Source organism: Meleagris gallopavo, chromosome 8, assembly GCF_905368555.1.
Source record: "Meleagris gallopavo chromosome 8, MGAL_WU_HG_1.1, whole genome shotgun sequence".
Classification (NCBI taxonomy): domain Eukaryota; kingdom Metazoa; phylum Chordata; class Aves; order Galliformes; family Phasianidae; genus Meleagris; species Meleagris gallopavo.
The window spans coordinates 30,045,204-30,070,873 of record NC_139411.1 but is presented as its reverse complement, the minus strand read 5'-3'; the positions used below and the strand labels follow the sequence as shown (position 1 = coordinate 30,070,873).

The 25,670-nt window shown below is 40.0% G+C and overlaps 1 protein-coding gene and 1 long non-coding RNA gene across 5 annotated transcripts in view; both read right to left on the bottom strand.

Moving 5' to 3' along the window:
• Window positions 1–394: 394 nt before the first annotated feature.
• Window positions 395–14,377, bottom strand: LOC146543894 (uncharacterized). Its single transcript, XR_014884724.1, has 4 exons — window positions 13,730–14,377; window positions 10,101–10,253; window positions 9,128–9,253; window positions 395–6,262 (listed from the first exon to the last, which is right to left on the bottom strand). It is a non-coding gene; the product is annotated as an uncharacterized LOC146543894 (long non-coding RNA).
• Window positions 14,378–21,094: 6,717 nt separating this feature from the next.
• WDR11 (WD repeat domain 11) overlaps window positions 21,095–25,670 on the bottom strand; it is a 34,479-nt gene continuing 29,903 nt past the window's right edge. For all 4 annotated transcript variants that reach the window (XM_085229250.1, XM_085229251.1, XM_085229252.1 and 1 more), the window contains exons 27-29: window positions 24,662–24,807; window positions 24,215–24,294; window positions 21,095–23,290 (exon numbers count right to left, since the gene is read on the bottom strand). In XM_085229250.1, coding sequence (XP_085085376.1) covers window positions 23,124–23,290; window positions 24,215–24,294; window positions 24,662–24,807 — 393 coding nt within the window. In that variant the 3' untranslated portion in view covers window positions 21,095–23,123. The remainder of the gene's footprint in view (window positions 23,291–24,214; window positions 24,295–24,661; window positions 24,808–25,670) is intronic.

The following is a 25,670-nucleotide window of genomic DNA, read 5'->3' as shown; positions in this document are numbered from 1 at the left end:
TTTTATGAGTTTAAACAGCTCAGAGGAAAGAGCACTGGTAACTATTGACATCTACAAGTATTCTCCTGACCTGGAAGAACAATGCTACAAAACTTCCCTAGAAGAGTAATCCAAAGGGTTTGGTTTTTTTTTCTCATAACTGGCTGAGATAGGAATTTTATTTTTGGTACAATAGATTCCTTGAAGTGTAGAGCTCTGCAGAGCATATGCTTGTTGTTCTGATAAAAAATAATTGTATTTAATTAATTTCCAGGTCTGCTAATTCCAAGCAGTAGCTAGACCCAAGAATGAGGGCTTTAAATGTACTGGGATGGTAAATATAGGACTCCTAAATTCTCAAACTCTTCTATAATTTTCAGAATGGTAGTGCAAATAGAAGTTTAACAAGTGTGGGCTAAATAAAGTTGGTGTAGGCAGCTACCATGCTATCAGGTGCTTATAATCTCTGTGTCCATATTCATGAAACTAAACTACTAACTAGATGCATTAATCACACTATGTGCCAGAAGGGTGAACTTTGGTATTTTGTGTATCCTCAGATATTATTTCTTAGTAGAGACTAAAATAATTAGAATAGATGTGTTATGATAGATTAATGAATGGCGTTAATCTTTTCCTCATGGCTACCTTGGTCTTCATGAAACACATTTTGAAGATTGCATCTTTTCTCTTCTTCTTCTTTCATCTCAGGCCCAAGTATTGTACTTGTACTTCCTTCATACAAGGTATTTAGTAGCTTTATAAAACGTCATTTTATTCACAATGTACAGGTCAATTGCATTTAAATAACTGCTAGATAAACTGCCCACAACTTGAAATGAATACTGGATGAAAAACACAGCATATTCTATTCCCTTAAAGTTGTTCTGTGTAATTTTTAACCAAGTTTTGGATGGGAGAGGTGAATTATTGCCCTGCATACAACTTTGGGCCACACACTCAATGCTGCCACCCATAAACACCTTACCTCATCTTGAAGGACTGGTGACACAAGGCTGTACCTGACGTCATGCAGGGCTGTGTGATGACTGATTCCTGTGAATGAAAGGTAATGTTCATAACCACAGGCTCTTGACCTGGTGGTGACCCACTCACTTTCCTTTTAAGAGGCTTCTATAATGGGGGAAAAAACCCACACCAGAGCACTTGTTTGGGTAGTTTTCTGAGAGGCAGGGGAATTTCATTAGCCTTGAAAGAGATTTTCGTGAATCTAAGTAAGGTTCCTACATTTTTTTTGGATTCATTATACCTTTGTAGTTAAATTAACCCAGAATGGCTTTCAGATGCCTACGTAGTCATTTAGGAACAATAGTGGCCATTCTGTCCTGAGATGCACTAAAAACATGGAACAGCTCTTTCTGTAGCATGAAAGCACATGTAGTGCTGGAGTGGTCTGGATGAACACAGAAACACTTGGAACAATATAACCTAGGGGTTAACTCAGTCATCTTAAACACTGCAAATCTCTCCTGGATGGCTGTAATTGGGAAAACAGCGCAAGACAAAGGAACTAAAGAACTATCAGTGGGAAAGTTAACTCAAAAAAGAAATCCAGTAAGAGATCATGGAACTGAATTGACTGTAAAGTCAGATGGTTTAAACTTCACAGATCTCACTGATGGAACAACAAACAGAAGACAAAGAACGATAGTATGGGAAATATACAAGTTAACACTGTTGGAGTATGAAGTGAAAGCAGGTACCCAAAGGCGGTAGAGTCACTGAAAGGGCATTTTTAGACATACATTCCCCTCAGAGGAAATCCTATTGTTATTTCTGAGTGAGTCAGCCAGGGCTTATTTCACAGAATGAGGGCATGTGTTTCAGAAAGCCTCTCCAGTGAGATGCGGTGAAGATGGAGCAATTGGGCTGATGGGCACCAGCTGGGGTCTGGGCAATGCCTTGGTTCTGCCATGCGAGGTTCCTGCCACCCAGCAGCTGCATGGGCAAGGTGTTTGTCTCTGGGATTTGTGCTTTGATTGATGTGTGCTAAAAACAGAAGGTCTGTATTTAGGAGAGTGGGAGACAGAAAAGGAATTAAGTGAAAGTGTAAGGATTCAGGGGCTTACGATACAGGTTTAGAGATGAGAAAAGAAAACGCAGAAAGACAAGAAAATTCCTCAACATGTTAAAACATATCAAAAGATCTATATGAAATGGATTCACAGCCACTGCATGGCTCAAGTCAGCCAATTTGTTCAGACTTAGATAAGAACAATGCTGCTTCAGTAATACAAAAATCATGTTGTCAACTGCCATTGAAATTGGCCTACCTGAAAGTTCCTACTCAGGGCTGAGAAACTGTGGCTATGTTTTCTGAAAAGCAGTGTCGAGGGGACAGTGAATGTAATGGTGGCAACCACTTTGTATCTTTCCTTCCACGGAGGAAGTATCAAGGATGCTGAACAAGGAATGTACCAGTTGTCTGCAGCTCAGGATGCATTAAGTGACCACTTGGTCCACAGTATGATCTGGGACAGAGGAACCACACAGCACAGGGAGCAGGAAGATAGAAACACGCTTCCTTCCATTCTCTACAGAAGGAAGCTACAGCTAACAAAAAAAAAAAAACCCTTGAACATCCTCCAGTGACAAAAAAGCAAGTGAAATATAGTTACAACATTCTTTTGTATCAGTTGGGACAGAGAGAAGATGGTTTGTAAAGAGGTATAGTATGAAAACAAACATATGTTTTCACAGGTAGGATTACACACACATGCTTTCCCAAATTGTTTTTAATTTGCTCTCAATTAATTATGTCTAGTCTCCCACCTGTCAGCCATGAAGACCAACTTACTCCATCAAAGTCCTTTAACTTTGTGAAGAACACATTTCTGAGCTAGTCCTCTCCATAACAACATTTCATTTATGTTCTGTGGCACCTCAAGCAATGCTTTGTGCTTTCCCCATTTTGGAGCTTTGTGAACAGAATGTTTGGACCTGCACATGTTCACCCTCCCACGAGTGCAGGCCTCTACTGTAAATTCTTGTTGCTCTCTTGTCCTTGGGAGAAACCTTAGATATACAGGCTTATCTTAGTGATTTAAACACAGCTACCTATGGATGTGATGGTTTTCTTTTATTTGCAGTCTCCCAGTTAGGACTAGATGGATATCTAAGAGACGTGTTATAGCTCAAAGAGAGAGAGGTGCTTGATGCAGAAATTACGGGGTCAGATTCAAAGGCTGCTGTTGCGTGGGAGGTCAGGCAAGGTGAGGGTGTACTTCCAACCGCTGCATCTGCACTATAAATTTCAAAGCTGTCTGTAAAACTAGGAAATGCACAAGGAATTTAATGCAAAGCGTTTACCTTTCCTTTTGTCTGAGGTGCAAACTCAATGTTTTGCCTTTCCACCACATCATTTTGAAAGGAAATTAATTTTCCTGCTCACTAGTTGTACTGAAAATATTTAAAGCAAATTTTCAGCTGCCATGTACGTGATCATAGAAACTTTCTTAACTCCAAATTTCTCGTTTCAACGCTTTTCTCCAACAAGAACTCCACCAGAAACAAAAATTTCTCTTTCTAACCTTTCAACCCAAGACTCCCTATTCAGCTCTAAATGCAATCCCAAGGGAGAAAATCTCCCTCTCCTTTTTCTCCCGTTAGACAGTTATCTGTTTTCACCTGGTCTTTCTTAGCCTTGTTCCTGAAAGGAGCAGGTTCACACAGTGCTCAGAGTATCACCCTACATTGGAGGGTAGGCCTGAGTTTGTTAAATCCTCAGAGAAAGGATGGAGCAGATACATACATGCATAACACAGACAGTGTTGATATTATTTGTACCACTTTGGGCAGGGTCTGGACAGAAGAGAAAGGGACTGTAGAAAATGGGTCCATCTCATCTGACTGGATGTGTTCAAAGGTGATAACAAAGGCTGAATGAACTTGGCTGCTGCTGTCCCCACCTACAGCCGAAGACTGAATTTGGTGATGGCCTTCCTTGAGTAGAGCCAAGTACATGCCGTAGCCAAGACTATCAGCCCAAAAGAAATGCTGTGAGTTTTCTATTAGTGCAGTAGCTTCTTGTAACTTTTTTTACGGTGAGGATAGCGAGGCACTGGAACAGGTTGCCCAGAGATGTGGTTGATGCCCTGTCCCTGGAGACTTCCAAGCAAGGCTGGATCAGGTCCTGGGTAACCCAATCTAGCTGTGTTTGTCTCTGTTCACTGCAGGGGAGTTGGACTAAATGACCTTTTGAAGTCCCTTCCAACTCTAAGGATTCTGTGATTCTAAGTCTTAGAGACAAATCTTCCAAATATGAGACAAGGGGACTGTCTGCCACTGTGCAGAAAGAGTAGGCTCACAGCATGCTGGGTCTCATTGTGCGGTCATGTCTGAAACTTAAGGAAGCTGACAAAGAGAAGGAAAAAACCACTTTACAAAAACACAAGTCTCAAGGTTTGTAAGTGCCAGGTTATTATGAAACAGAAGTGGCTGAAAAATAATCACAGATCTGATACTTAAAGTATCTAGAAAAGAGCACGTTCAGAACACGGCACTGGGTTGGGGGGAACTGGAGACTGAAGTTGTATAACTAAACAAAAATGGAGTCATACTGGCTACCTGCAAGAAATACAACCGTAATGCAAATCTTGGGAAGTGCGAGCTGCAAGCTGAGCGAGCTCAGAGGGGGTGGAGGAGGCTGCCCAGATTTCTTAGCACTGCGCCTTTATGAGCTGAGCACTTCACTGAGTGTGTTTTCTTTCATATTTATTTTCACAGAATCAGCCTGATCTCATGTTCCAAGAATGAAACCCTGGCATGGAAGTGGCATATCTACTAGTTAATGTCAACATTTGATGTGCAGTCAGAGAGCAAACAGGATTTCATATTGTGTTTTTTTTTTTTTTAAAAAAAGGGAAATACTATTTGCTTTAATTCTAGTTTCTTTGTGTTGGATGTATTAGGAGTCGCATAAAATAGTAAAAGAATTTCATTCTTACTTGCTATTATAAGAAGCAAAAAAAAAAAAAATATATATATATATATTGTGTGTATGTATATATATATAAATATATACATACAACGTACCTACTTCTACAAGTACAAACATATATGTAAAGTCTAGCTAGTAATGAATAGCTTGAAACATCCTTTGCAGAAAGCATTATAATAAAAGACTCCAGTGACTTAGTTTAGCACTCAGCTACTAAGAAGGGGAAGAGAACACTTGACTGTGAATGAACTTCCCTATAGCAAAAGGAAAGTTCTCCCTGATTTACAAATAGGCACAGAGTATCACGTAGAGTGGGTACAGCTTGCTGTCCAGCTCTCACCAGCCATGTGTATAAAGCAAATTAACCCATGTGCTTTATTGTCCTCCAGTCTTCTGGACAAGAGATCACAGGAGATCGTGTTTCAAACAGTGATGTCCCAAGTCTGGGAAGAGCTGAGCAATGGGACTCTCACTGCTGTAGGAAAGCGGTGCTCAGAACTACAGGAGGTAGTCCTGGGCTCCCAGGGACAGTAATGAATGACAGCCATCGCTGGCACAGCACTGCTGTGAGTCTCAGAGCAGAAACACCTGCAACATATCCCACCCTGGCAGGGAAATGGAGCTGGTGACCTAGCAATCTTTTCCACCTCTAACTTCTGGGTCTTTATGAATCGTCAGTCACACCTAGGTGTGATATCGCTATAAAATCCCAGTCACGTAAGAGAGCTGGCAGAAAGCTTTGGCTGTGCAACTCTGTGGTTTTATGCTTAGCCATGTCCTAAATACTGAAAGAACGAAGTAGACTTCCAAGCATCAGTGTTGACAGTTGCTTTCAGAGATGTTCAAACAAACAAAGTCCAGTCACATAGACAGCAAAACCAGCTGCAGCACAAACGTGACTTTTTTTTTCTTTTAAAAAGAAAGCCATCAGTATCCACACACCACCTGTGGTGTGGGGTGACTGATGCAGCTCTTTTTCAAGAGGTTGGCAAGGGCCTCTTTATAGACTCATAAAACCATAGAAGCCCTTTGGTTGGAAAAGACCTTCAAGATCATCAAAGTCTAACTGTCAACTTCACCTACCACGTGCCACCACCAAACCATGCCCATTAGTGCTGCAGAACATCCCCAGAGCAAACACGAGCGCTGTGCCCAGTGCTAGCTCTATACTTGGGTCAATGGCAGTGATTGACTACGGATTATGGTGACATCTGCCTGATTGCTGTCATCTTAACACTGCAGCAGAGCTCAGTCTTCAGTACATTTTTCTACACGGTATGTTGCAGTTGGAAAGTTCTTTCCTTCTTCTCCTCCTCTAAAGTCCTGCAACGAGAAAAGAAAACATGGGAAACTGTGTCTTCAAATCATACACCTATACTTCATCTTGCTGTATAATCATCAAAAAAATTTGGTGGTGAGCTGTACTGTATCTGTGTTTTGTCTGGAGTTTGGAAGTGGGTTTAACGATTTAAATCACGGTGAAGAACAAGGCCACTCAAAACGCAGAGCTGGAAAGCAGAACCTCTGCAGCATCTGAAGTATTTTAAAGTAGATTTTGGTCCAGGTCCCGCTCCACTGTGTCCTCATGTTGGGAAAGTATATTCAGAGCTGACATGGCTTTCCCAGGTGTTTTCTACTGGGACAAAGTGCAGAGAGTGCAGTTAATCATGAGTGCATTCAAGTGTCCTAAGGTCTTTGGGTGAAAGCTGTTAGAGACATTGAAAAAGTGTTTAATAATCACAGCCCCATGTCCTCAGCACAGGCTTTTTGGGTTCACAAAAGTTCAAACACCTTTTAAGAAATTTAGGCCAAAATGTAAGCAGACCAGAGCCATACAGCAGTTCTAATTGCAATGGGGACAACACTTTGCTGAACCACTTTGCTGAACCATTTTCAGGATCATGACTACTTGGTAAGATGCATGCTGAGTGTTGCTGCTTTTATAAACCACAGCAGGTTCAAAGGTACTGTGAGCAGTTTCCTATAGTTGACATAAAAAGATATATATATTTTTTTTCCAACTGTCTCACTTTTACACATTTTCAATTGGAAGGGCATATAACAATAATCCCCAAGAGGATTCAACATTGGGTCTTTCAACGGACTGTCAACACATCCTGTTCTTTCTCATTTGCAATATGTGTCCCTAAAAACAAACTGGACACAGAAGGTACCTGTTTTTTTCAGCAAAAATATGACTCATGTATGAGAGTAAAAAAAAACCACAAGTTTTGTAACAACTATGAAAGCAGCAGTCCCAGCTAAAAGAAACATAAATTTTTCCCTGCTCTCTATTTTCCTGCCTTTCCATTGGTTCCTCAGACCATCTTTAGGGATAGTATTGTGGCACATATACACCGAATTCCATGCAACAAGCAGCTATTATGCTATTATGCTCTGTACAGAGTGCTATGGCCTAGCAAGGGAGATGTGAAACTCACTAAAAAAAAATGGAATTTTTTTTTGCCAAAATAAAGGATTTCTATTTCCTATAAAGAGAAGCAACTGGAGCGCTGCCTTATGTTAATTTGATTCTTAGAAAAAAGATAAAATCACTACAAATGAAACAATCACACTCCTGTAACAATTTCCTGTTTTGTTTTGCCTTTTTCCGTAGCTTAAGTCTATATTTGTGAAATGCTTTTGGCTTATGTAAAAACATTGCAGAGGATTTTTATTGCCTCTTGTTGTACTGGCTGAGAGTTACCCAAACCATCTATAGATGAAGAAGAAGGGTTTATCTATAACTTTTGAGGTAGTTAGAAGGAAGATAAGCAAACTTCTTAGATCTCTAAGAAGTAAAAATTAAGAGCAAAAGGAGTAGTACTATAGGGAAACCAACACACACGTGAGGCCCAGTGTTCTCTCCTGCATTTAAATACATAAGCACTTGCAAGTATCATAGCTATGCAATATTTTACACCAACTGCACATGTTTCTGGTATCCCTTCAGTATCCCTTAGCACAACACTGAGCAATACCTCAGTGCTGCTTTTTTTTTTTTTTTTTTTGCCACAAACCAATTAAGTACTGAGAAGTTAATCATTAGCCGGCCAGTTGTGCATTGAGAGACTCCTTTCTTTGTCTTACGGTGTTATTAAATGCCTTCTTCTTTGAAATGCCGCATAAAAGTGATAGATGCCCTTTCTTTACAAGTCAGCCATCCAGGCAAGCGACGTTTTATACAAGTTCAGCCAACAAGAGCCCTCCTTGTTTAAATATAGAAGCGTAGGGCAGATAAGGCTGAGCAAACCACTGCTGCCATGAGCCTGGATTGCAGATAGGGGCTGGGGGCCGGGGGGCACTGCTGCACCAGATTTCACCCAAGAACTGTGGGGTGGGGACAGGATACGATGCGAAAAACAAATTAGGACGAGGCCAAATGGTCATGTATATTTGCAGTAGTGCGATGGAAAGCTATTGGCATTTCCTAAGGACGTTTCATCGTTTTGAAGGGCAGTTTGGCATGGATACTGCCATGAAAACACACAGTTGTGCACAGCAGATGAATGAACAGGGAGATGAAAAAGCAGGACTGAGCGAGACAGCAGAAAGTTCCCCCTCCCAAACTGCTGATCATTTTCTCCCAGCAGCAATGCTTCCCTACATTTTTGCTAACTGGCTTTTACAAGGTAAAACTGGTGCTCAGGAGAATAATGCTCACTTTGTTTGCCCCTGGTGGAAACACAAGGCCATCAAGGCAGAGCTCAGCTAATGTATAATCTATATTTACATGTCAAAAAAAAAAAAACCCACACCACCCTTATTTAGGCTTTTGATTTATAATCCCTAGTTTTCATAAAAGTCACTCATTCCCAGTGAAAGAATGCAGAGTAGATTTATAGGATCTGTATTATGCCTTAAATCTTAATGGCATTTCTAAAGCACTTTTATGAGTCATCCTAAGAAATGCTTTCCCTCTATTTCCAAGACACTGTTCTGTAAAAACAGATCCAAATCTTTACATTAAAAACAAGATTATTTCAGCCAACCATGCTTGCATCAACTCCTCTGCAATGCTAAACACTCTGTCTGCAATGTCCTTATAAGCCCCTATTTCCAAAGGTTCACAGCTTGAATGTAAAATGCACTCTGTACTAAAGTTTGTCTGATAAGATCTTTAACCTACACGAGTGGTGAATTTGTTTTCACCATTATAGCCAAAATAAAATAAATATTTGGAGGTACCTGTAGGAAGGAGGTGGTGACACGCTGGAACAGGTTGCCCAAGGAGGTTGTGGATGCCCCATCCCTGCAGGCATTCAAGGCCAGGCTGGATGTGGCTCTGGGCAGCCTGGTCTGCTGGTTGGTGACCTACACACAGCAGGGGGGTTAAAACTGGATGATCACTGTGGTCCTTTTCAGCCCAGGCCATTCTATGATTCTATGATAAAGGGCCTGATGCTGCACCCTCCCCCTGTCCCTCACACCAGGTTCTTTGCTTTGAGAGTTCTACTTGAAATACACAAAGCTCAGGTTCAATCAGAAGCAGCACCGTCTGATCCCAAGTACATTAATCACATGCACACATACAGAAGTGCTGGCTGGGCATTAACAGCACAACCCCAACTCTTAAGCAGCTCTCTGTAGAGCCAATATGCTTTAGATGGGAATTTAAATGTGTTTTGAAGAAGTGAAGAGTTGAGTATCATAACACAGAATGGTACAGAAGTAATTTCTTAAACATTTTTTTAGGAAGCCAAGCAGCAACTAGTTCATGCAAATATGTTATTGCAAACCATAAATACGTATGCTCACTGATGAGATGTTTCAGCAGGACTATTCCTGATGCCAGGTGCACCATTTAGGAGATGTATCTGCAGAAATGAGGTCCTCAGTGAGTGACGAATTGCATAGATCTTTGTAAGGCATCTATCCCCTTGTTAACAAACGTGTTGCATCTTTTGGAAGAGGCCAAGAGAGCTGACTCCAAATGACAGAAACAACAGTGATGGGATCCAAAGGAGTAGCACCAAAGTCTTGTGAGCACACTCCTGGCTGACTCCCCTTTGCCTTTGGCTCTGTATTCATGGCTTCACAACTCATCACCTACCACTGTTGCTGAAGCTGTCTCTGCACAGAATACTCAAGGGCCTGGATCGAGCAGCACAATCTTGGGAGAAGTGGGAGCTAAGGAGGCAAGGGAGAGCCGGTCACCCACCTCTGTGCTGATGCAGTAGCCATCAGTCCACCATGGAAAAGGCAACAGCAGATTCTGAATGAAGTTGTCCAAACTAGAGCAGGTGCAGTGATGGTCCAGAAGGAGGCAAGAGCTCCATGGGGGTGACCAGGCACCCCACACCTGTTTCAGAACCTGGAAAAGATACAAGACACAAAAACAAGATCTCCATATCAATGTTTCTGGCATAGCTCTGTAAATTCCACCTGAATGTCATTTTTGTTATATAATTTTTGTCACAGGAGTCTTCCAAATAACTTTTTTTTGGAAATAGAAATGTGAACATATCAGAATCCATGTCATAATTCAGGCTAACCTTCCGTATTTTATTTCACTTTTTTATCCTGAGATTTTAGTGTTTTCTTTATGATGAAAGAAATTGAAAAGGTTTGATTTCTGTTTTCTTTTTTGTTTGTTTTTAATGGTATTCTGAACTATGTTATTTAACCTGAACAAGCTCAAAATGAATGGGAAATACTTGTGTTCCATACAGCATTATTGTAAGCTATGTATCAGATACAACCAATAGAGAAAGACAAATAACCTGGGAACAGCAAACACTTCCAGTGAATTATAAATACGTTTTTGAGTAACTTGAATCACATTTCAAAGCGCTCGGAATATTATCCCACTAAATCCAGTATTTACTGTGGATCCAGTCCTGCAGCCTCCATTCATGTGAACAGTCCCAACCATAGTAAGAGGACTTCAGAAGTAAAGGCCATTCCTGAGTACACATTTTCAGAATCCGCTGTTCTTTCCTTACATGCTTTAAAATTAAAATTTTACATTTACAATCACATTTTCTATGGCAAAGAGTTTTTCAAACAGTCTCCATTTCCCATCTGGTTAATCTTTACAGATAAGATCCATCATAAACACAGACATTACTTTTTGGCAAACATTTTGATTTTTTTCAATAGTTTTTCTTCGAGTCAGAAAATGAAATCATTATTTCAATGTCACAGTAAGCAACAATAAAAGTCTTCAAACTATACCATCACATTGTGATCCTTTGTATTAAAAAATACCTCTTCAAAGAATTTCTTAATCAACAGCCATAAAGCCTAAAGACTTGTAGGTGTTAATATTCCTGCCATGTTTTCCATATATACATACATGTCACTCCCAAGGCCACAGAAGAGGTCAACATCAACAACCAAATAAACTCTGAATTTCTACCTCTCATATTTCCACCAGTAAATAGATACTGATATTTGTATATAATTTGTTAAGATAAATTCTAAAAGAAGAAAGAAAGAGAAGGAAGAAGAGAAAACAACCCCCAGGGGTTTATCAACAGAGCTCAAATTACTTCCAGGCATCCAAGTCAATAATATACACATACTTTTACAGGTACCAACACGAGACGTGATTATTCAGTATTCAGAGTTCTTGGCTTTGGTCAGCCAAATAGTTAAACAAGTGCTGAAATTGGAGTGTGTGAGGAGCCCTAGTGAAACATCAGATGACTGCCTGCCAACCACTTAAGGCTCTGCATACTGCTACTGCAGAGCGTGCTTTTGCTGCTATTCAGCTATTTTCAATGTTTGAAGTTAAAACACACATTGAGCACAGTTTCAGTTCTTTGTTATTTTACTGCAGCATGGGAGGTGAAAAAAAAACCTCAAAATTCTCCAGTGCTATCCCCAGTGCAGATCAGATAGTGATGTCCCTGGCCAAGACTGAAACTCATAGCAGGTAACCCATGGGAAGTGCGTGTTTATAGCCTCTAAAACTCCAATCTGCAATGGCGAAGGCAACCAAAGTCCTTAGGAAAGCTCCTGAAGTTATACACAGACTAGATTGCAGAAACACTATCTTGCACTAAAACTCAGCTACTCTTTCATCCCAACCTACTCAATGGACGCATCAAACAGGCAGCAGCAAAGCTGCTACCCTCCAGGTAAGACCCCCTGTGAAATACTGCAAAGCAATTCCTGTCTTCTGTCTTCACCAAGGGTCCGGCCAACTACTTGCTTTACCTTCCAGAAATGCTTATTATTAGATGGAATAGATCCATCAGAAGAGGTTGGATAAATCCTCTCCCGAAGCAGGGAGCCGCCCAGTGACAAAGCACTGCCTCCAAAGACAGATGGTGGAGGGCCACATCTTCTCGCAGAAACAGAGGAGTGTCAAAGGCCACAGTTCTTACATTTATCTCATCATTACAAATAACCAGAGTCAAGTGCCATAACATGCCAGTACCAAAGCTTTTCCTCATAAGGTCAGAGGAGCACGCTGCCCCAGAGGCTGTGCTGTCTCCACCCTGAGAGTTTTCAACACCAGACTGCACAAAACCCAGCTGCAGTTTCCAAATGACCATTGTAATGAAATATTGTATTTTCAAATGCATATTTTATAGAAGCAGGAAATGTTTTTCACCTTCGTTCTTTCCACTAGCTCAGGAACATGCTTTTTCCCTCTTAGCAAAAGCTTTTAGCAGTTGAGATGTATAATCTGCGTGGAGGAGTTTATGGCTGCGCACGGCATAATGCCTGGATGTCAACTGAGACTCAAAAAGCAATGTCTTTTCAGCTGCACTAGAAGATGTATTTGATACAGACAGTGAGCATACTTAATGCAGACAGAAAATTGTATTGTGGGAGGCCATGAGAAGCCAGCCTTACTCTGTTGCCCTTGGACAATCAACCTATGCTGCTCTTAGCAAGCGTGTCTTTCTTTAAAAAAGCCTGATCTGGTGTAGGTTACAAAATTTGCTCTGGCATTTTTTTTTTTTACTTCAGGACGCCAAATGACAAAGATATTATCACGCATCATGTTGGTTTGGCTCTGAGATTTGATATGTGTCTTGTTCTAAGTCTAGCTTTTTCTTCTTTGTCGCACTTACGCTATCCAACTGGAGACTGTTCACCAACCTCAATAGACATGTCTACATGCTGATTCACTAAGTCACATATATTTGTAAATGTATTAGCTGGCAGCTAAGAAGTTTTTCTTGATCACAAAGAGCTGAACATTCTCCTAGCAGAGATAATTAGCATAGACAAGTAGGGGCAGGCTATCAGCTACAGACACTGAAATGCATATTACTTGTTGAAGCATGAGTTACTCTTGCTCTTGGATTGCATTATCTCATACATTCCCCTCTTGAAAGCTTCCTTTTATTAAGTATATACCATGTATGCCTTAAAGCTAGCACTCCCTTTTTGGCTTGATCCAGTTTGGAGTATGGATAAACCACTTCAGAGAAAACGTCTGGAGATGATGAGAAAGTATTGGCTAATGCCTTGTGCTCCCGACCTTCACTTCATATTCCTGTGCTGGCTCAAAGTCTGTTGATCTGGTTACAGGATCACAAGCAGATGTTGCCAAAGTCTTTTCTGATTTACTGAGTCAGCAACTCAAGGTGTAATAGGGTTTAAGCTTGAGACTCCATCCCAACTGCTGAAGAAAATGAGGGGAGAGAGAGAAAGAGGCTAGAAAGGGGAACTTCAGTTAGGAATGACAAGAAAACAAGACTTCTGCAGTCAATACATTCAGAAAACCAAATGTTATCTGTGAATTTCCACCCTCCCCCTGCAAAAAAAAAAAAAAAGAAAAAAAAAGAAAAAAAAAAGCAGAGCAAAAACTTCAGGCCATGTACTCACATGGTGGTCAGGTGCTCACAGGAACATGGGACTGCTGGGCTGCTCATTTGGCTTCGGTGTCTTCACCTGACTGAGTTGCAATCCTAAACAAGACAGTTTCATCATAAGATCTGCTTTTGGAATCAGATGCGGTGCTATGAAAAAAAAAAAAAAAGAATAAGAATCAGTCCAAAAAACTTCCGTTTTCTTATCAAGATGAAATATTTTTTCAGCTTGCACCTGCTGACCTGCCCACTCCAGCTGAGGGTTACAGAAGAGAAGACTCTCCCTGGACCATGAGATCCAACAAATATCTCTCAACAGAAATACAGGCTCATGGGCTGATCAGAAGTTACAAATTATTTCCAGTACATAATGTAAAAGGTATTAACTTGTACTGAATCATGAATTGAGCTTACATTTCACCACTGATACCCATTAGAAAGATAACAGGTCACATTTTCCGTTATGTCTAGAAAGACCATCAGAATTGCTGCTAAGGACAGGCTGGAGTGATTACTTCCTATCAATTAGCAGCATGGGACATGTTCTAAATGTAGCCTACTCTAGACTTTTCTGCTTTGGGTAGATAACGCAGCTGATCTCACACAAGACTGTTTGATGAGCGTCTTTACTGAAAGAATACCTGCTGTGGAAAGATCAGAAATGATTTTCAGGAGCTGAAATACGATCAGAATGAAAATCTCAGCTCAGTTCTGAGACCAACAAGGGTAAAATGACACCTTCCTGAAGGCACACCTAAGTGGGGAGAAACCAGCAACGCTTTGGCAAAACTCAAATGCAGTGCTTCAGGGGGAGGCTTCCACACCCCACTGTGCCAATGGAATGTAGGCAGTGAGCCAGTGGGGCCAGGGGAGCAGGGTGAGTGGCACAGCTCCTCCAGCCCAGGGCTGTCCAGCCCCACTCAGGTGGGACCTGGCCAATGCCCAGCATCCCTCTGTTGGATCTGACACACAGAGATGCCCTTGGCTGCTCTCTGATGAATGGTGAGGAGCTGAAGCCAGGTTGATTCAAGCTGGAAATGCAACATTTTTATATTTGTTTATTTATTTTTAGCAGAAGCTGTGATTTTAAATAAGGATCTAAATCTGCATTGGGTATCTTCCTAAAAGATGACCTCCTGCAACTGTGGGGTAGATGCAGAAACACTGTGACCTTAAGAATTTATTTATCTCAAATATGAACTTCATTTCCATCTGTATCCCACTGTCCAGAGATGTCAGAGATCAGTTTAATTGCATAGACTGTCAAGACTCCCTGGGAATTATGTGTGGCTTTTTTTTTCTCTCTCTCTCAGACAGAATCCATCTTCACATTGAATAATTACTGCCAGAGCTGAATCAGAACCTGCCAAGATGCAGGAAAGAATCCAACATTTTTCTACAAAGATTCACAGCAAATATGAATTCCCTTCCCTTTCCTTTTTCCTTTCCCTTCCCTTCCACCACAACTCCTTTCACTTCATTCCCTTTGAATAACTTACCATGAATGAATTTAGTAAGGGAATGGTACACAAGAAATCTTTGGGCAAATCCTCAGCTGTTTCAATTGGCTACACTCAGTTACATCCTGAAGATGCACCACAGTGGATGTGAAAAGCTCTCTTGGAGATTATTCACCTCGTATGAAAGCAACTGTTCCCATCAGCTATCTCAGATTTTGGTTATTGAGTCAGGGGACAGAACAATGGTATTGAGCCCAAGCAATTAACTCTTCCCTCAACTTTATTACTGAATCCTGAACTGAAATCCCACAGAGAACCTGTAACAATCTTATTCAGATCAAAGCCCCCACTTTTTAAATAATGAGAAGTTTGGAAAACAAAATCAAAGAGCAGCCTATGATTCACACGCAGAAATTTTATAAAAACCACAAAATCAAAAGGCCCTTAATTGAAGCCTTTCAACCCAACCAAGTATTCATTCCGAGATAATTACTGCCATAAAACCCTCTGCCACGGAGACACCGACTAGAAAAACTTTGTATTACACACACAGAACTTAAGGAAAAAGGTGGCTGGGATCTAACCCTGCTGAGACCTGAAATGAAGGAAAAGCTCTGGGGGGAACCAAGCCTTCAGTGCAAGTCATTCCTCTGTAAAAACATGTCATCATTGAGAAGACTCTACAACAAGAAAAACTGGGGAAGATTTGCCAGGAGCAAACCAGGTACTCGTATAAATAAGAAACAAATAGCACTGTACATCACGTGGGTAAAATGCCATGAGTAGCATCAAACATTATCTTGAAGAACAGATGAGTCAACAGCCAGCAATGCAACTGATTAAAACCAAAATTAAATTGTTTCTAATCCGTGGTGCATGAAGTGCTACAATAAAAAAAATAAATAAATAAAAGAAAAAAATAAATAAAAGGGAAGGTCTTCTGCTGTTGGGATTCCTCTGTTCTTTCAAGCTACAATAGGCTCCGAGCTGTACAACATCAATACTGTCACTATTCTTTGCTCCAGTCCTGCCTGTTTGGGCACCTCACCAAAGATGAGGGCAACTCATGGAGCAATGCAATGCTCAGTCCCTGCCATAGTCCTGCCTCACAAATAGTGGTTTGGTTTTGTGGTTGTTGGCCAATATCTGAAATGATAGAATTTCCAGACTGAAAGGGATCCACCAGAACCATCAAATCCAACTCCTGATCACTCTCAATGTGCTGATTAAGAAGCTTTAGACTGACAAAAAAGTACACTTATGAAGTTCTCCAAAGAGATTACTGATTATTATCGCTAAGGACTTTCAGATGAAATGGCTTTAACATAACTTTTACTGAAAATTCTGTATGACAGAGAGCTATACTCAACAGGAACTACTTTTGTCAATATAGATATACTTCACAATGGCTGCATGGATAGTCAAACATCTCTACAAACAAATGCAATTGTTGAAATTTTGAAATAAAACAATTATGGCTCTCTTATTTTCTGATCAAGTCAATTTTGAAAGACAGATATGTAGTTAATATACAAAGAGGCACCCCTCCAAATATTATGTTTGGTTCCTATGAAAATATTCTTGCTGTAGTAAGGCCAAAAATACATGCAATCTATAAAATATTTTTTTTTCTGGTTTTTTTTTTTTTTTTTTGCTTTTGCTTTTTTTTCCCCTCCTTTGTGATATTACAATCACTATTTCTCATATTATGCTAGGTTATATGGGTAGGTCCTGACTGATGCAGCCCAGCCCTGTGCCCCAGCTTTGTTGCTGGATCACAACAGAGGCTGAGAGAAGGAAGTTCATTCCTTAGACCTTTTTGTAAGATGAAAGCTAAGAAAAGACTGCATCAGTGAACCCAGGACAGCTTTAGGAAAGAGCTCCCCTGACATCATCCGTTTACATCATCTTTGTTTATGCAAGCAATTTATTATTCTCCCGGGGTGCAACTTCTGTCAGTCTGAGCTGGCTTCAGACTAGATGTGCAAGTGAGAAATTCAGCAATACTCATTGCTCAGAGCATCTCACTGCCTCCTCAAGGTCGTAGGCAAACAAGTGAGCACCACCACAGAAAGATGAGGTAAAACTAGGCAACCTATTCCAGTAGTTGTGAGAGTAATTTCAACATGGGACTCATCATGTGCTTTCTCACAGCTTTCTACCACGTTAGCTAAAGAATTCTATCTAGCAAATGAGATGTTTTGTATTAAGTGCAAACTTCCCTATAGCCACCAACCACTGAAAGCTCCAAGGAGATACACACATGGTCCAAAGAAACCATGTCCTTTGCTGAGCTGGCGGATAAACATGATTCTCTCTTGATTTGAGCACGCAGGGATGGATTCCTGCTCAACTGCTCTGCATTCAGATCTGTCTCAGGTAGGACTGGAAGTGTCACTACCTGTCTGCAGGTTGGATGAGAGGCAGCTCCAGCTGGGTTCTCTCCAAAAAGGATGACACCAGGTAGCCAGGAGACACACAGCAGGGTGCAAGAGTTAGGAAGCTATAAAAACAATATTCATAATTGATTGATTAAGGATATCTGTTGTTCAAAACAGACAGCCATTTGTGCTTGCAATGCTTTTTGCTTACTTAAAAATGTTCAAATCATACTGAGACTCACAGCCAGCTATTTGCTACGCACCAGAAATGCCCATTCCAGCAGTGCTGAGGTATGTAAATCTCAAAACTGTCAGAAAGAACCTTTCCTGTTGTAATTTTTCTGTGGTCCTTTTTTCCTCCCACGCACACAAAATCAGCTTCTGTGATCCACGGTGCTTCGCAGGAGCACTGCCAGCATTATGCCATGAGTTATTGGCATAAGCATCCTCTGATTCTCCAGGTCAGTGCAGAAACACTGCTTTCAACACCTGAACAGAGCACATACTTGCTGTGATTTCTGTGCTCAGTATTTTCTAGGAAGCAAAATCTCGCCTTTATTGTAAATAATGAATGATTAAGAAACAGCTGTTCAACACAGAAATAGACCAAACTAGACTGAGCTACAGCCAGCCACCTGAATGTAACAGATCTACCTGTCTGCATTAGAGGCAAGGTAATGCTTACAATTGTACTTATCGTGCATTTTCAAGCATTTACTCATCAAGCCAAAGCAGATTTCAAGAGAGGGTTAGCCTAGTGCTTAAGCTTAACCCAATCTCCAACTTCTTATCGCATTATAAGAAACCTGGCTGTCCTCAATATCCTCCTTTTCTCCCCGAGCAGCCTGCAGCCAGTCATAAATCCCACCAAAATCAGCTTGTCCTGCCTGGCTGGTTCCTTAGGGCTGCCCCACTTCGAGGGCAGAATTAGTGGGAAAATGCAGCACACCCCTTGGAACTCATTTTATTGCTGTGAGTGACTGTCCCCATTCCCTGAGCTCTGCTGCCCTCTCCTGCATGAACTGGAAACCGATGGTTTCAGAGATTCTGGGAGGGTTTCAATGAAATACTGCATTCTTGTGGCTTCCAGAGGGGATTTGGTTATACCCTGAGGAGGGGACAGGAGCTGGAGGATGAGTGAAAACAAAGCTGGGAAGGGAAAGTGATGGTGAGAGCTTCTGAATGGAAAGATGGGAGAGTAAATATAATAATAATAGAAAATAAATATAACAATAGTAATATATATATATTATATATATTATATATATATATATAATAGTAATATATATATATATATCCAGCCACCAGTCTGTATCTGTGAGGGAGACATCCAGTGACACAATATAAAAGTAGGCTAGCTTATCTACACTGCCTACTTACACCACCTCTTGTGCTGGCAGGTTGGAGGCCCGCTGCCACAAAACAGTGAAATTTTGGAGAAAAACAAACATTTATAAAACTTCATTGAAAATGAAAAGGTGGTGGAATCACAAAGAGAAGAATGCCCTTTGCCCCTAATTCTTCGGTGAGGAATTTGCCTGCAAAGCAGTCAGAAAGGATAAACAGATGATTTCGGTTGGGTTCAAAGAACGTCTCTTGGCTTTTTGATGAGATGGTTGTGGCATACAATAATAATGTAAAAGCTGTATGTTAGCCCAGTCCTACTAGGAGCAAAAGCTGCTACCAGAAAATATCGCATTCTAGACCAGGCGATCGCTGACAAATCGCCTTCCTGCTCTCCTGGTGTTGGAAGGCTGCTTTTTTCTTGCCATGCATCTCGGCTTGGTTTTAATCAAAACCAGGCATAAGTTGGGAAAGTGGAAAAAGAAAGCAGATGCTGAGGTAAACCGCAGAACAGAGCTGGAAGAAACTGTCATAAAGAAAAGTCTCTTTGGCTTGATAAGTATTCGAGAACTATTTTTCTAAAGGGAAAGGAGAAGGAAAACACTCAAGTTATTATTTTTCTTTCTTTTTCCAGTTTGAAAAAATAGCTGTGCGTGCCTTCCTTTCCTAAACGTAGGGAAAAGGAAGCATTTTTCTGCAGTATTTTTCTTCAGCTCCTGTTGACAAGTTGTATAACGTAGAAACCAGCAAAAACCAGTGCTGATAATTCGCTGGAAAGTCCTCAGACTGTGGAACTGACACTTACATTTTTGGGGCGACAGCAATTTCAGGACGTTTCAGCTGCACGGTCACCTGGTGGTTGTCTCTTCCCAACTCCTCACAACTTTGTTTGCTCACACAGATTGAGGAGACAGCAAAATAACAACGCACTGAAAAGGTCAGAGTTCTCTATGGAGGAGGCTGGGAGCATTCTGGTAGCTTTGAAACTGGTTCTATCAACAAAAGTAGTCTCTCTTCGTTGTTCAGCACTGCTAAATTCTGCAGGACGGAAATCAGTGTCTCCCATTTGAGTTGTCAGATCTCTCCATTCACTGCCTATAATGAATGCTTGTCAGAAGCAAGGCATTTAGAAAGGTTAAATCTCGTATTTGGGGTCCCCTTTAAAGATCCCACCCATTCTGGCTAATTCTGAACTGCAACTCTGACACTCAAAGGAAGCAGTCACAACAAAGTACAGTTATTTGCAGGCAGACAGCAAAGCCTCACTTGCTGTTTTGCCAACATCTGCCCACCCATTAGGAAAGATGAGCTTGAAAAGAACAAAGAGTTGCGCACATGACCCAAGAAAACAACCTCACTGTGTTCAAATCTTCCATCCTGCTTCAAAAACAAAATCAATTTCAGACCTTACCTTTCTGGAAAGTCAAGAATAATCCACTGTAAAGGTCAATTAGATATTCTATTAAAAGCTGTGTGTCTGTTAAAACGGCACAGGGTAAACACAAAAACATGTGAAGAGTAGTCTTTTTTCACACATTATCAGAAAGTCATAAATGGATCAATGGAAGCAATACAACTGTAATGGTATTATCTGAAATCGGGTTCCCCACTAACTGATACTGCTGGGATTAACAGAGCCACAAAGCGTGCTTTTAAGTTTCATAGAATCATTAAGGTTGGAAAGATCTCTCAGATCAACAAGTCCAACCATCAACCCACGTCTCTGACCACTCAGACCATGTGACAAATTGGGTAGGTTAAAACTTAAGCACAACCAAGGCAAGCTTAGTTACCTTTCTCATCTGATTTTCAGACTCAGTAGAGAAATGTTCCACTACTGCCCGTGCTACAGATTCAAACAGTTGAGGTACCACGTTCAGCAAACTATAGTGCATTCCAGCACTTTCCATACTCAGCAGTGTTGTTACTTTATCAACCACAGCAATTATGTACTTAGGCATATTATGGAATACAGGTTTGGGCAGGTGATCAAACCCACTTAGTCCTAAACGATCTGTGACTGTCATTGGGACCAGTAGGGAAATTGTGCCTAATACATATAAAGGGTGATCACTTCCACTTCTAAAAGCACCCATGAGCATCGTTCCAGTCCAGAAGGCAAAATAACAATTACACAATCGGCATTCAATCCAAGTGCAACAGATGACATTTTTGCATTAAATAAAGACACACGGATTTAGAAAGTTTTTTTCTTTTATTACTGTGATAGCACTTCTATCTAAAGAAACTTTTAAATCACTTCTACACTGTATTTTCATCATAAAAGTTTCATTAGGGAATAAGCACATGGTATTCTGCACCTTCACTCTTGAAAGTATATAGAAACATTCAGTATCAAAAGGCCTTTGCCAGAGACCCAACGACAAACCATTCTGTGTAATCTGCCAAAGTCTGAGTGTGCTTACACTAAATCTCTGGTGTCCCTGTCCCACATTACTGCTATAGAAAATCAAGCAGAGGAACTCAGGAGTGCTGTTGTAGTCGATGCCAGCCTGAATTTAGCCCACTGATAAAGACATTTAATTTTGCTTAACTTTGTTGCTCACCAGCTAATACTTAAGGCAAATTTCATTGTATACTTGTTTTCCCAAGCAAGTATGTAAGTATCATTCGTAAGACACTGAACATCTTTAATGATGTATATAAGATGTGGGACAATCTATGTAAGATACGTTATCTTATCTATATAAAACATTCACTTTTAGAGCAATGAAACATTTTCAACTTGTACAAAAAACATCAGTATTGAAAATCCGAACCTTCAGTGTGTTCTCAGAAATGCTATGCTAGATTTTAATTAAAAGGTTTCCAGAGTTGAAGAGAGGTAATGAAGCTAATGCTCCTCTAAGAAGGAATATTGAATACGCATTTACAAATCTTCAAGCATAAGAAGAATCAAAGACACAATTACTTTAAGCAGTAAAGTCATGAATTACATTCAGGTGGGAAACTTCTTACATGATATGATTCTTCTCACTACTGCATACTGAACTTCAGCAGCTCCAACAACTTCCTTTAAATAATTAGCCTTTTCAGCCAAGACTTATTTTCACATGCCACAGTCTTCCATTTGCAAATGCAGTCTAACATTAGCATCCACTCTTCAGCTGCAAAATCTCTCAGTCAAACAGTAATAAATAGAAAAGACATTTCTAACGTGAGGAACAACAATGAAAACAAATATATCAACACTAAAATACTGTGGGAAGCTGTTTTGATCCTGCTGCAATACTGGCACAAAAGTGAAGAGAGATGCTTTCAGTAGCACCCCTAAGTATATGGACCACAAGATATGATATCATATAAAGTAATGAAAAAAAAAAACATCTTTTGCTTCATTCAATGTTCTTTCTAACTCTTAATTCAGGACACATTGAAATACCCTACAAAATAGTAACTACAGAGAGAGCATTAGCATCCTTCTGAACATTTGAGGAGCCCACCTTACTACTTTTTGAGGTAGGATAATTTTCCCATCCTTTGATCCCATTAAACAGTCAAGACAAGGCAGAATTTAGTCCCTAAGGTGTGCAGGCAGTGCTCAATTGCGAATGACACCAAATATAACAATATCTTAATTGAAAAAGATGACATGTCAGAGGTTTCTGGATTGTTAGGAATCTTTCATAAGTAAGTCTGTTAAAGATTCCATTCCATCCTGGTATGAAAAAGACAACAAAGGGAACTCATGTAAAATAACAGTAATTTTAAAGAGAAAAATTGGATTTGAGAAAACAACTTTCCAGGAATGATCTGTGTGTGTTTTGTGATCTATATTTATTCTTTACATAAATTCACATTTTTTATAGTACAGACTGAATCATTTATACATATAAATACAACAGTAGTGAAGAACTATAAAGATTTGATTTTTGGAAGTAAATGGAGTAGGCTCTTGCACGGGTATGGAATGCTTTCAGCATTTTGTTCAGTTTGATTTCTGCTACAGTTGAAAAAGCTGAAAATATTCATGTATAATTTTATCATAGCCTTTTTTCCTTCTCTCTTGAAAATGTAGACAATTTAAGAACAAACAAAACAGTTCTTAAATGTGTCTCCTCACGCATTTAACATTATTTGCTCAAATCACACATGAGCTATTACAGTGATTCAAGAGAAAGCGCATTTTCACACAGTGGAATATCAATCTGATGGACAATCCAGTCTGATAGAAAAACTCCTCTTAGCAGTAAATATAGAATTGTTACTCTTCTGTCGCTTCCATCGCTTCCCCTTTAGGCTGTTTGAGCTCAACCAATAAATCTTTACCAGCTTCTCCTGCTTTTGAGGCATAGAAAATAGCTCCTTGCCTAAAGCCCAGGAGCTTCAAGCCCCTGGCATAATCTGCATAGACAGCATGGATCAGTTTATGTAAAGGAAGCGTTAAGGAAGATACAAAAGCAAAATGAAAATAAGAACCCATTTTCTAAACTCACTCCTTAGCTCTCCCAAGCTGAAAATGCTGAACGTTCTGCTATATGTTCTAAACCAAAAAATAGAAAAAAATGCTGCTTTAAATTCTACTACTGAATGCATATTACCATTTACCAGGCAATACGTGAAGTGCCATAAGATAAAACAGACAAATTCCACATAAGCAGAAGCATATACAGTAATATAACATCAAAATTTGTGAACAAAAACTAGTAGATCATATGGTCACCAGTTTGATGTGTCTGACATTACCTCCCATAATGGGACAGTGGCTTTTTTAATTTACAAGGAGTCATCAGTGATGACAGTCAAGTATTATTTACACGTGCGTTATAATTTACTGCATACACTTAAATAAAGGTGTTAGAGCAAATGTTCAGAGTTCAAGAAGATCAGACCAGAAGGGCAGGCTGTACTGCAGAACACTTTAGACACCTTTTCAGATCACCCTGAATCCTGACCTTTAACTTCACTTGTTTTCACCTTCCCAGAATTGAAACCTTCACACAGTCAGTAGGAGAGTGGTTTGACAACCCTGTGTTGACAACCACAGACCTTACTATGTAGTCTGAAGTAACAACTTCTGAGTTCTGTAAAGAACATTTTATCATCTTACATTTATTTTTAACTTTTTATTTATTTCCCAGTGCCACTGACCTCACAGAGCATCAGGAGAAGGAGGTTTTATGTGTCTATGTAAATGATTCCTTTATACTTCTTTCCTCACACCTCCTTCAAGCACACATCATGGAAAACAAAAGCAGAATCTTCTATTCCTGTGCAGGTTTACCTAACACTGACTCACACAAAACTGTAAATAAGTAACACGGATGCAAAGACAGGATTTCAGAAAAAGGATATTTGTATCATCATTGACTTCAAATGCTCCATACTTCAGACAAGCTTCAACAAATAAAGCCGCTCTATCAATGTATCTCATACTGCAAAATGGGGGGGAAAAAAGGAATTATTTGCTAGGACAGGAAAACAGAAAAATATTCAATATTGCATCAAAACAGTTGCACAAAGACTTTCTAAAAGTTTGCACGTAGCTCTGGAATGGCAGATCTCTTCTGCACTGACAGCTGTACTGGGCTTCTGAACATCACCGGGGTTAAAACAGTACCACCACTGAGCTGCCACCATGACATATGTTCACACTCCCACATCACACACACACACACACACCACAAAACACACATTGAAATAGAAACAAATATCTAAAAGCAAATTGTAGGCCCTCTCCTTCCCCCTTCACTTCTAAGCTGCTGTGTTCATAAAACACAGATGATACTGTTTCAGTTTTACCTGTGCAACATCTCTGCAACTTTTGTAAAGCATCCAAGTGACAAGAGGACAAGAATGGCTTTGGACTTCTGGTTGATTTGTGGAGAGCAAAGGTGATCCACCCAACGCTTTAACACATCAGCACACTCCTCTGAGTTCAAGCGAACCTTCAGGAGATGGAAAAATGATTATGAATTCAAACTAAACAGAGCTTTCTTTCACTTCTTCCAGTCCTTCGGGCAGAAGGAAAAGCATCTCAAATTACCAATTTTATTTCAAAAAGTGTCCTAATCCTTTGAGCAAATACAATAAAGAAAAAAAGAATTACACAGATATATCAGAAGTCCACTCAGGTCACTCAGTATTTAAATGTGCTTAACTCTTTTTTTTCCTTTTTTTCTTTATTTCTTTTTTCTTTAAATAAGACTTTACTAAAACCTCAGGTATTACGATGTTGGGAATGCTTATTTTTTACTGAAGACTGAAGGACAATGCATCTTTATTTTTTCTTAAGAGAGAGAATGATCCATTTAGAAAATCTGAGAAAGTCTTTTTCCATACTTTCTGCAGGAGAAATAGACTCACTCAAATATAATCCTCAGTGACTCGTTTCCTACACAATTTAATATAGAGTATTAATGCTAAGTCGAGGTACTTTTACAGGTACATGATTTTATAATGTGTACATACTGAAACCAAAGTTGGTGCTAATGTGGTTGGCGCTAATGTTAAAATCAGAACAAATGCTACATGGAACTCTGCACTAAATCACTGTCTAATTATTTATCCACTTCCAGGAATGGGTTTCTGCACTTCACAATGAATTCTCTGTCATTGTGACTATATACAATTTCATAAATTGAAGTTAGAAAACTCAGTATTCCAACCATTTTTTGGGCCCAATCTTGTCATTTGGATCACTAGGGCAGACCTCAGTAGTCAAAAGGCTGAAGGATCTGTGAGTGCTAGCTAAACACATTGGCTTCTTGTAGCTTAAAACATGGAAAGAACAAATATTATTTTCAGATTG